This window comes from Nothobranchius furzeri, chromosome 4 (assembly GCF_043380555.1).
Source record: "Nothobranchius furzeri strain GRZ-AD chromosome 4, NfurGRZ-RIMD1, whole genome shotgun sequence".
NCBI classification, from domain to species: domain Eukaryota; kingdom Metazoa; phylum Chordata; class Actinopteri; order Cyprinodontiformes; family Nothobranchiidae; genus Nothobranchius; species Nothobranchius furzeri.
Window position 1 is genome coordinate 8,832,087 of NC_091744.1, and position 12,038 is coordinate 8,844,124.

Sequence of the window (12,038 nt, forward strand, 5' to 3'; positions counted from 1 at the left end):
TCAGTTTTATTCAGGCAAAATAATGTTTGTGCTGCGACTGCAACATCTGGGCTCCACAGACAGGAGATAGAGCGGAAAGTACGGAGAGATAACAGGACTCATTAGCTGTGGGAAAAGGCAGACGAGAAGAGGGAACTGAGAGGGAATGAGCAATGTGACAGGGTGAAAAGAGGGAGCACACTAGTTCAGGGTCGTCAATGAAAACATAAAAATTGAGATTTTTTTTTTCTGTAAAGCCTCTGAGGCGAGGAGACGAAGAAGAGCGAGATGGGAGTGCAGGGTCGCTGAAGCATCGCAGCCAGCAGAGAGACGGTACCAGTTTTCTACCCGAGTGTCAATCAAACACAATCCCGCTGGAGATTAGCACAGTCACACACAAATAAATGCACACGACTTGTTTCTAAAAACAGAAGCAACGCTGTTGGTTAAGATTCGACTGTCGTTGTCAGTGGAGTCTGGTCTACACGTCGTTACTTATTTGTCGGAGGCACAGGGAACAACTTCACAAACTGGAAAATAATGTTCATTGTTTATCTTTAAATATAGTTAATTTGCAACAGAAATTCCATACGGCCACGTAAGGAAAATTCTGATGTAAGGATAAGGCAAGAGGGTGGGACTCAATTAAAAAAATGTATCTAATTAATTAGAGGCTTTATAATAAATTAATCTTAATTAATCACATTTTAATCTATCAAGAAAATTTGCCCCAAAAGCAATATTTTAATTAAAAATAATGAGGCAGATAATCCTCATGTTCCCTCGCCCAGACGTGGGTCACCAGGGCCCCCGTCTGGAGCCAGGCCTGGAGGTGGGGCACAATGGCGATCGCCTGGTGGTCGGGCTTTCACCCATGGAGTCTGGCCGGGAACAGCCCGAAGAGGAAACGTGGGACTCCCTTCCCATGGTTCTCACCACTCGTGAGAGGGGCCAAAAGGGTCAGGTGCAGTGTGTGACGGGTGGTATTCAAGAGCGGGGACCTTGGCGGTCTGATCCTCGGCTACAGAAGCTGGCTCTTGGCACATGGAATATCACCTCTCTGGTGGGGAAGGAGCCTGAGTTGGTGTGTGAGGTTGAGAGGTTCCAACTAGATATAGTCTGACTCACCTCAACACATGGCTCTGGATCTGGAACCAGTTTCCTTGAGAGGGGTTGAACTTTATACCACTCTGGAGTTGCTCCCACTGAGAGGCTCCGAGCAGGGGTGGGCATACTAGTTGCCCCCCATCTTGGTGCCTGTACGTTGGGGTTTACGCCGGTGAATGAGATTGTAGCCTCCCTTCGCCTAGGTGTGGGGGTACGGGTTCTGACTGTGGTCTGTGCTTATGCACCAAACAACAGTTCAGACTACCCACCCTTTTTGGAGACCTTGGAGGGGGTGCTGGAAAGCGCTCCTTCCGGTGACTCCCTCGTTCTGTTGGGGGACTTTAACACTCACGTGGGCAATGACAGTAAGACCTGGAGAGGTGTGGTTGGGAGGAACGCCCCCCCCCCCCCCGATCTGAATTCGAGTGGTGTTTTGTTATTGGACTTCTGTGCTAGTCATGGATTGTCCATAATGAACACCATGTTCAGACATAAAGGTGTCCATATGTGCTCTTGGCACCAGGATACCTTAGGCCGCAGCTCGATGATCGACTTTGTTGTCGTTTCATCTGACCTGCAGCCGCATTTCTTGGACACTCGGGTGAAGAGAGGGGCGGAGCTGTCAACTGGCTACTACCTGAAGGTGAGATGGCCCAGATGGTGGGGGAGGATGCCGGTCAGACCAGGCAGGCCCAAACGTATTGCAAGGGTCTGCTGGGAACATCTGGCAGAGTTTCCTGTCAGAAGGAGCTTCAATTCCTACCTCCGACAGAACTTCCAAAATTTTCGGGGGGAGGCGGGGGACATTGAGTCTGAATGGACCCTGTTCCATGCCTCCATTATTGAGGCGGCCGACCGGAGCTGAAGTCGCAGGATCGTCGGTGCCTGTCGTGATGGCAACCCCCGAACCCGCTGGTGGACACCGGCGGTTAGGGATGCTGTCAAGCTGAAGAAAGAGTCCTATCAAGTCTTTTTGGCCTGTGGGATTCCAGAGACAGCTGACGGGGTACCGGCAGTCCAAGCGGAATGCGGCTCGGGTGGTCGCCAAGGCAAAACGGGCATGGGAGGAGTTCAGAGGGACCATGGAGCAAGACTTCCGTACGGTTTCGAGGAGATTCTGGTCCACCTTCCGGCGCCTCAGGGGGGGAAAGCAGTGCGCCACCAACACTATCTATAGTGGTGACGGTGTGCTGCTGACCTCTACTCAGGACGTTGTGGATCGGTGGGCAGAATACTTCAAAGACCTCCTCAATCCCACCGACACGTCTTCCAGAGTAAGCAGAGTATGGGGACTTTGAGTTGGGCTTTCAAATCCCTGGTGCTGAGGTCACTGAGATGGTTAAAAAGCTCCTCTGTGGCAAGAATCCAGGGGTGGATGGGATCCGCCCAGAGTTCCTTAAGGCTCTGGAGGTTGTGGGGCTGTGTTGGCTGACGCGGCTCTGCAATATCGCGTGGACATCGGGGGCAGTCCCAATGGACTGGCAGTCCTGGGTGGTGGTTCCCTTATTTAAAAAAGGAGAACTGCAGGGTGTGTTCCAACTACAGGGGGATCACACTCCTGAGCCTTCCTGGTAAGGTCTATTCAGTGGTTCTGGAGAGAAGGGTTCGTCAGATTGCTGAACCTCAGATTTAGGAGGAGCAATGTGGTTTTAGTCCTGGCCGTAGAACACTGGACCAGCTCTATACCCTTAGGGGGATCCTGGAGGGTGCGTGGGAATTTGCCCAGCCAATCTACATGTGTTTTGTGGATTTGGAGATGACGTTTGACCGCGTCCCTTGGGGGGCCCTGTGGGGGGTACTCCGGGAGTATGGGGTACCAGGCCCAATGATATGGGCTATTATGTGCCTGTATGACCGGTGTCAGAGCTGGGTTCGCATTGCCGGCAGTAAGTCGGGCTCGTTCCCAGTGAGAGTTGGACTCCGCCAAGGCTGCCCTTTGTCACGGATTCTGTTCATAACCTTTATGGACAGGATTTCTAGGCACAGCCAAGGTGTGGAGGGCATCCGTTTTGGTGACCTGAGGATCAGGTCTCTGCTTTTTGCAGATGATGTGGGCCTGTTGGCTTCATCAGAACGAGATCTTCAGCTTTTGCTTGAGAGGTTTGCAGCTGAGTGTGAAGCATCTGGGATGAGAATCAGGTCCTCTAAATCTGAGACCATGGTCTTAATTTGGAAAAGGGTAGAGTGCCTTCTCTGGGTCAGGGATGAGGTCCTGCCCCAAGTGGAGGAGTTTAAGTATCTTGGGGTCATGTTCACGAGTGAGGAAAAACTGGAGCGTGAGATCGAAAGGCGGATTGGTGCTGGATCTGCAGTGATGCGGCCGTTGTACCGGTCTGTCGTGGTGAAGAGAGCTGAGTCAGAAGGTGAAGCTCTCGACTTGCCGGTTGATCTACGTTCCTACCCTCATCTATAGTCATGAACTTAAGGTAGTGACCGAAAGAACGAGATTGCGGATACATGCAGCCAAAATGCGTTTTCTCCGCAGAGTGGCTGGGCTCTCCCTTAGAGATAGCGTGAGAAGCTTGGTCATTCGGGAGGGGCTCGGAGTAGATTCGCTGCTCCTCCACATCGAGAGGAGCCAGTTGAGGTGGCTTGGGCATCTGGTCAGGATGCCTCCTGGATGCCTCCCTGGTGAGGTTTTCCGGGCACGTCCAACCGGGAGGAGACCTAAAGGTAGACCCAGGACACGGTGGAGGGACTATGTCTCACCTGGCCAGGGAACGCCTTGGGATTTCCCCGGAGGAGCTGGCCCAAGTGGCTGGGGAGAGGGAAGTCTGGGCCTCTCGCCTTAGGCTACTGCCCCCACGACCCGACTCCGGATAAGCGGATGAAAATGGATGGATGGATGGATGCAAAGTTAAATGTTTAACTAAGGTGGTAAATTTCCTTTATTGTTAAACAGAAATAAAATAAATAAATAAAAGTGATTGTGCAAAATGTTCAGCGACTCAACCTAACCTCACCAAATCCCTTAAACTCATCCCAAACGTGTGCATTAAAGCTAAATTTAGACCTCCCTGGTGAGGTTTTCCAAGCACGTCCTACCGGAAGGAGGCCTAAAGGTAGACCCAGGACATGTTGGAGGGAGTATGTCTCTCACCTGGCCAGGGAATGCCTTGGGATTTCCCCGGAGATGCTGGCCCAAGTTAGCCTGGCCTGCCAGACTCCTCCTCTGTTTAATTCTGCACAGAGAAAGTCTGGGAACTCTCCTATTCAAATAAGCCCACCCCCTGAGAATTCTGACTGAGCCAATCAGCACTGAGTAGCATATGTCACACACCATAACGCCAAGTTTGTTGACCATGGCGACTGAAGCGGAGTTCGCTGCGGCTCTTTCCTCTGTTCTAAATGACTTGAATGTCTTTACAATCACAACAAGTAGAAGCGCTAAAAGCCTTTATTCTAAATAAAGATGTTTGCACTGTCGCCAGACGCCATTTTTGACTACAGCAAAAAAACTACAGCGACGCTCAGTTTCTCATTAACAACGAAGACAGCGGCGGAGTTCGCTGCGGCTCTTTCCTCTGTTCTAAATTACTTGAATGCCTTTAAAACCACAACAAGGAGAAGCGCTAAAAGAATTTCTTCTAAAACAAAGATATTTGCGCCGTTGCCAGACGCCTTGTTTTACTACAGGTAAAAAACTACAGCGTGCCACCGCAACCCAACTCTGGATAAGCGGATGAAAATAGATGGATGGAGGCAGCTAATCAAACAATAGATATGGACATTATTATTGTAAACTCAAGCTCTTTTAATTTCTAAAAAAGGCTTTTTATTTGTACTTCATTTCAAAACAGGAAAATAAAGTTGATCTGAACTGCTGCTGCACGTCATGCGTTAAAAAGGCTGCTGGCATAGGTTGGAGCTATTCCAGAAGCAGCCTTCTACCTCCATGACTGATTGGTCAATTCAGATGACTGACACCTCTTTTATATTGTTTGGGCCAATAGAATGAAGCGTTACTCACCAAAATTAGATAGACAGCTTAGCCAGCCAATGAGACTCATAGCATGGACATACACAAACCAGCAGAGTAAACTTCTACTGGATGTTTGAGTTTTAAGCTGGTTTTGTTTTTGGTTAAAATGATTTTGTTTTCTATCTAAACTGTTTTCAGTGTGACACACGAGGTAGGGCTAGTAGTAAACCATAAGAAAGTCTAGATGAAGCAAACTTTTCAAGATGAAACATCAAAGGTAAGACACATTTTCGGAGACCTGCAAGAGAAAGAAACGATCTCTGTCTTGGTGCTCTCTGGCTTCTAAATTTGTGAAACTTAGACGTAGAGTGTTGGGAGTTAGATATTTAGAATCGGTTGACTTCAAAACGGGCGCATAGAGTGTGCGTAAAATTTCATTTTTAGCAGCAACACTCACACATGAAGAGGGATTTCCGATCACTCATCTGATTTTAGCTTTAGTTGTGTTTGGAGCACATAACAAAGGTTTGCATGGTCTTGTAGCAAGGTGCTGGTGCAGCTTGACGGTATTTTTTTAAATTTAGGGCATGTGTTTTTCTGCTAAACTTCAATGCCCGCCCAACAATGCATTAATTTTTATTAATGCATTATTTATTTTTATTCAGTAATCATAACATTTTTCTACTGCATTGTTAAACCTATTTGAGCCTGTGTTAGTTCTTTTTTAAATTCAAATTAAATATTGTGAGTACCTTGGTCAATAACAGCGTTTTCTTTGGTTACACTGATGATGTAGGTATCCGGGGACACACAGAAGTCGCTGGCTGACTGCAAGAGGGTGAGCACACATTACACATTAGACATAAAGCTACAGTGAACACACACACACACACACACACTTCATGACAAGAAGAGATTACATCACTGCAGAGCCGGAGAGCTCGGCAGTGTTGCCATGGTTACACTTACAGCAGCAACAGCCAGTTCCAGGCCCAGAGAACCCCAACTGATTATCAGAGTCAAAACCCCGAGCAGACACACGCTGAAGGACAGAGAAAAAAATACACGTCCAAAATCTTGATTCAGCTCGGTCATGTTACATGTATGCAGCAGTTTTAGAGTCGTCCAATAGAAGCAGGTTTTGGAGAATGATGCAGCATAACGTACCCAATCAGGGTGCCTCGAGAGTTGCGTATGAGACCAAAGAGCACCAGAAGACAGATGAGAACATCAAACAGTAGCAGGCCAAGGTACCCCAACCACCTGGAAATACACAAACGATTTTACCCACAGTGAGTAGATGTGGTATTACAAAAAGAGGAATTCAACACAGAGGTAAAAAAAAAATCTGCATCCTGAAAAAGTAAACAGCGTTGAAGAACTATCTAAATATAATAAACTATGGAGGTGATTTTACATCTAAATCAGCCACAATCAGACATATTTAATGGTTTTCAACCAAAACCATACAAAGCAAACAGGCTGCTGGATCTGTCAATATTTAGAGATGGTAACATTTGTAACTTTCAGCGTTCGATGGAGACATCCAGATTTTTCAGTGTTTTTATGTTTGATCAAACAAAACTAATTCCAAACACTTGTTATTACTGACCTGTAGAAGTCAAAAGTCTCTGTTTTTTGAGCCAAGTCCTCCAGAGAGATGTCAGAGTTGGACCAGAAAGGAACATCCAACATCAGCCTCACCAGCTCGTCTAGCTGTCCCTGCAGCTTTTGGACGATGGCCACAAAGTCTGTCTGATCCTGGAAGGTCGTTGTTAACTGGACCAAGTTCTCCTCCACAGTCTGGTTTAAGGCAAGGGCGTTGTCTGACACCTGAAAGCTCAAAACAAAAAACCTCTGACAATGTGTTTATTTTTGAGAAGAGGTATTTGGCAGTCTAGCTGACAGCTCACCAGCTTCTCCACCCCAGATATAGTGCGGTTGGCATGACGGAGGGAGTACGCCAGCCGACTGGCTCCATCACTTGACTCCCCGTTTCCATAAAAGCCTACAGCAATGCCAGCGCTATAGGAGGCAGGAAAACAGGAAGTGTCAAGTGTTAGCCTCCTAACTAATTTAAAACAACTTTTTAAAAATCTTTTATTCCACATGTTAAAGGATTCCGATCTTACATCAGCACACAACAACAAAAACTAAAGCATTGACAGCCGACCTATTGGGTGCAGTTGATCTGCTTTCCAGCAGCAGGCAGTACTGAACCCAGATCTGCTGATTTGGTGTCACCCAAGACCCTCAGGCAAACACAAGGCAACTGATTCATTCAGAGTCTGCACAATAATTGGGTCACCAGACCGCAAATAATCTGATTCCCTCTGCAGTGATGTACCCACAGTCACACTTCACTCATATTTAGGGTTCCTATTGCAAACGCCCTTTATCCAAAGCACATCCTACAAAAGCAAATTTATTTCTAGCCACTCTGTTTTGTTTCATCTTATCCTTACACACACACACACACACACACACACACACACACACACACACACACACACACACACACACACACACACACACACACACACCTCCCTATTATAATTTTGCAGTCTCCCTCACCCTATAAAATCATCTGCGCCACCCCCCGCCTCTTTGTGTGCTTTATGAAAGCATGTGTGTGTGTGTGTGTGTGTGTGTGTGTGTGTGTGTGTGTGTGTGTGTGTGTGTGTGTTAGACGCGTTGCACTGACGCTGCTGCTGTTTGAGTGCACTGAGAAGACTTGTTGAGAAAATTTATGGTCATTATTATGTCAATTTATTCTAGCTCATTAAATCTTTAATAGCCCCATGTTACATCTGTCTTCACGGTACGTGAGTGTGTGTAGCTTTACAGTACTTGTGGGACATTACTCTTCTGCATGTTGCTTTACGTGCTCATTCCTCCATCAATCTGCCTCCGTCTGTCTCACTGAATTTGACACAAGATCTAAACAGAAAATCATTCCCCCCCCCCCATGAGTTTTATGCTGCTGGTTTAATATATTTTTCTTTTATCAGGAGGGTGTTATTGGCCAACAACTTGTGGAAACAAAAACAATATTCAGTGCACAAGTTAATCAATCAGCATAAAAAACTACTCACTTCAGTTTTAATGAATGAATGAATGAATAAATAAATAAATAAATAACATATGAGCCTTTGAAATTTTGGAGGAATTATTCCAAAAATCTGGGGTTTTCTGGAGTTGTTGGGTTTATTTGTCTTTAGGTTGCAAATTTTAATGTCAAAGGTCCTATAAAATGCTAAATTCACTTGCTGGAGCTTTTGAACAGGCTATATATTTCCTCATGAAAAACACCCTCAAAGTGTTATTAATAATCAAATATGTTGCTGACTTTTTAGCATTTATAGCTTTGTGGTAGCTGACTCATGTGAAATTTTGCCTCATCTGGTTGGACATAGATGACGATGAAGAGTCAAAAAAAAGCATGACGTCATGTTAAAAAGTGGAAGTACACACATGGAATCATGTAAAAAAGATCTGATCTACATTAAATATTCAATATGAATATTATAACTAATCATAAAATATTAAAAACATACAAAAAACTCTTTGGCCTGGGGTCTCTCTCTCACACACACACACACACACACACACACAAACTCACAGACACACACATGCAGCTTCCCATGACTGTATAATTCATTTCTCGTCTCTATCAAATCTGCTTCTGTCTCCATGGCAACCTTTCTAGGGCAGGAAGAAGGCCCAACTGAGAGAAATAATAAATAAAGCAGAGTGCAAAAAGAGGCAGAGAAGAGGGACAGAAGGAGAGTCAGATCGAGAGAAGTCATGGAAGCAACTGAAGGAAAAATACTTAGTTTCTTTTTCTGTTATTGTGTTTTTGCGTTTTCCTTTGTGTGTCAACAAGAACATGCGGCCGGGTCTGCATCTGCGATGAGAACACACTCCATCCTACAGCCGGGTCACTCGGGTGAAGAAGCTCACAGTTTGCACACATGGAGGCAGATAAACACAAACAGAGGAGTGTAACCATCTGGCTCGGCCCCAATTCCACCACCAAAGATTTCTTTGTATCTATAAAGGTTAGCATCGCTGCTGTCAGGAAGAAACTACAACAGATTCACAAGTGCTTCCATCACATTCACCTCAATGTACTTGCATTATGCACAAAACAGGTCAACCTCCTAAACAGAGAAAGGTTCAAATTTTGGCTCCTGTCACCAAAACACTTCTGCAGACCAACAACAGACCTCTGACTGTGTAACCGACCCTGTACCACTCTGAATAATAATCCAAGTCCTGATTTAATTACAGGCTCATCTCCTAACAGCACTTGTTAATGTGTTCAAATCCCATGTGAATTACTAATTAGGAGAGTCTCTGTCTATGGTTATAAATTACAGTGGGGCAAAAACGTATTTAGTCAGCCACCGATTGTGCAAGTTCTCCCACTTAAAATGATGACAGAGGTCAGTAATTTACAACATAGGTACACTTCAACTGTGAGAGACAGAATGTGAAACAAAAATCCATGAATTCACATGGCAGGATTTTTAAAGAATTTATTTGTAAATCATGGTGGAAAATAAGTATTTGGTCAATGACAAAAATTCAACTCAATACTTTGTAACATAACCTTTGTTGGCAATAACAGAGGTCAAACGATTACTATAGGTCTTTACCAGGTTTGCACACACAGTAGCTGGTATTTTGGCCCATTCCTCCATGCAGATCTTCTCGAGAGCAGTGATGTTTTGGGGCTGTCGCCGAGCAACACAGACTTTCAACTCCCTCCACAGATTTTCTATGGGGTTGAGGTCTGGAGACTGGCTAGGCCACTCCAGGACATTCAAATGCTTCTTACGGAGCCACTCCTTTGTTGCCCGGGCGGTGTGTTTGGGATCATTGTCGTGTTGGAAGACCCAGCCACGTTTCATCTTCAAAGCTCTCACTGATGGAAGGAGGTTTTGGCTCAGAATCTCATGATACATGGCCCCATTCATTCTTTCCTTAACACGGGCCAGTCGTCCTGTCCCCTTAGCAGAAAAACAGCCCCAAAGCATGATGTTCCCACCCCCATGCTTCACAGTAGGTATGGTGTTCTTGGGATGTAACTCAGTATTTTTCTTCCTCCAAACACGACGAGTTGAGTTTATACCAGAAAGTTCTACTTTGGTTTCATCTGACCACATGACATTCTCCCAATCCTCTGCTGTATCATCCATGTGCTCTCTTGCAAACTTCAGACGGGCCTGGACATGCACTGGCTTCAGCAGCGGAACACGTCTGGCACTGCAGGATTTGACTCCCTGCCGTTGTGGTGTGTTACTGATGGTGACCTTTGCTGCTGTGGTCCCAGCTCTCTGCAGGTCATTCACCAGGTCCCCCCCGTGTGGTTCAGGGATTCTTGCTCACCGTTCTCATGATCATTTTGACCCCACAGGATGAGATCTTGCGTGGAGCCCCAGATCGAGGGAGATTATCAGTGGTCTTGTATGTCATCCATTTTCTGATAATTGCTCCCACAGTTGATTTTTTAACACCAAGCTGCTTGCCTATTGTAGATTCACTCTTCCCAGTCTGGTGCAGGTCTACAATTCTTTTCCTGGTGTCCTTCGAAAGCTCTTTGGTCTTGGCCATAGTGGAGTTTGGAGTCTGACTGTTTGAGGCTGTGGACAGGTGTCTTTTATACAGATAATAAGTTCAAACAGGTGCCATTAATACAGGTAACGAGTGGAGGACAGAAAAGCTTCTTAAAGAAGACGTTACAGGTCTGTGAGAGCCAGAGATTTTCCTTGTTTGAAGTGACCAAATACTTATTTTCCACCCTGATTTACAAATAAATTCTTTAAAAATCCTGCCATGTGAATTCATGGATTTTTTTTTCACATTCTGTCTCTCACAGTTGAAGTGTACCTATGATGTAAATTACTGACCTCTGTCATCATTTTAAGTGGGAGAACTTGCACAATCGGTGGCTGACTAAATACTTTTTTGCCCCACTGTATATCTCAGCTGGGATTTAGAAAAGACACAGAACAAAAGCTTTCAAAGTAATAAAATTCTGTACATAAACAACCTCGATATTAAAAGCCAAAGTGCTTTTTATAGTGATGCGCAGCTCTATATCATAACCTGGTCAGTATTGCTGTGTCCACTACAAGCTTTTATTATTGTCTAAAACTATTTGTGTAATTTAAAATATGTTCTTATGCAAATAAAACCTGCTGCTTATATTGAGTGAATCAAAGCTGCTTTACCCAACTGTCACTCATTAAGGATTTGACATTAAGTTTAGTACCCAGGACAATAATCTAGAAATAAAAATGAATGTTTCTCTAAAACACCATGTTCTCACTGCTTTTTTGAAAGTGCTGACTTCTGATGTTGCTTGTAGACCATGCATCTTTAGATCAATGACATGAAGAACAGAGGCCTTTCTACTATTTAAACCCCTGCAAACCCCGTGGAAAATAAATTACATTTTCTGTATTACTTTCTGAACATTATGCCGACCTGAGCTGTTATAAATCTCCACCAGAACTCTTAAGAGTCTTTGTTTCTTGATCATATAAAGTGTGTCTTCTAAAGACAGACAAACACATAAAGCAGGTTTATCCACATCAGCAGCTTGTTACTTTTTCTGCTTCTTTTCATCTCCTGCTGCATATTTATGAATGTGAGCCTTCAACTCTAATTATACTGTCAAACGTACTTCTGCTGCGTTAAGACAGAAACACTGACAAATGACACACAAAATCCAAACTAACAAATCATTTTAAAGCTAGATGCCAGTAATTATAGGCATTTCGTGTGTATACACAAGCTCCAGAAAAACAGAGCTGGCTGGGACAGGAGGTAGAGCGAGTTGTCCAGTATAATCAGAAGGTTGCAGGTTCAATCCCGGCTCTGGACAGAGAATTCTGCTGTTGTGTCCTTGGGCAAAACGATTAACCAACCTCGCCTGCTGGTGGTGGTCGGAGGGACTGTGCTTGGCAGCCTTGTCTCTGTCAGTGCGCCCCAGAGCAGCTGTAGCTAGGTCGTAGCTCAT

The 12,038-nt window shown here is 45.0% G+C and overlaps 1 protein-coding gene across 2 annotated transcripts in view; it reads right to left on the reverse strand.

Moving 5' to 3' along the window:
- The window catches only part of LOC107389956 (protein tweety homolog 3), a 35,822-nt gene that overhangs the window by 7,518 nt on the left and 16,266 nt on the right, over positions 1-12,038 (reverse strand). For both annotated transcript variants that reach the window (XM_015966397.3, XM_070550065.1), the window contains exons 4-8: positions 6,922-7,033; positions 6,621-6,841; positions 6,176-6,271; positions 5,978-6,050; positions 5,761-5,836 (exon numbers count right to left, since the gene is read on the reverse strand). In XM_015966397.3, the coding sequence (XP_015821883.3) occupies positions 5,761-5,836; positions 5,978-6,050; positions 6,176-6,271; positions 6,621-6,841; positions 6,922-7,033 (578 nt within the window). The remainder of the gene's footprint in view (positions 1-5,760; positions 5,837-5,977; positions 6,051-6,175; positions 6,272-6,620; positions 6,842-6,921; positions 7,034-12,038) is intronic.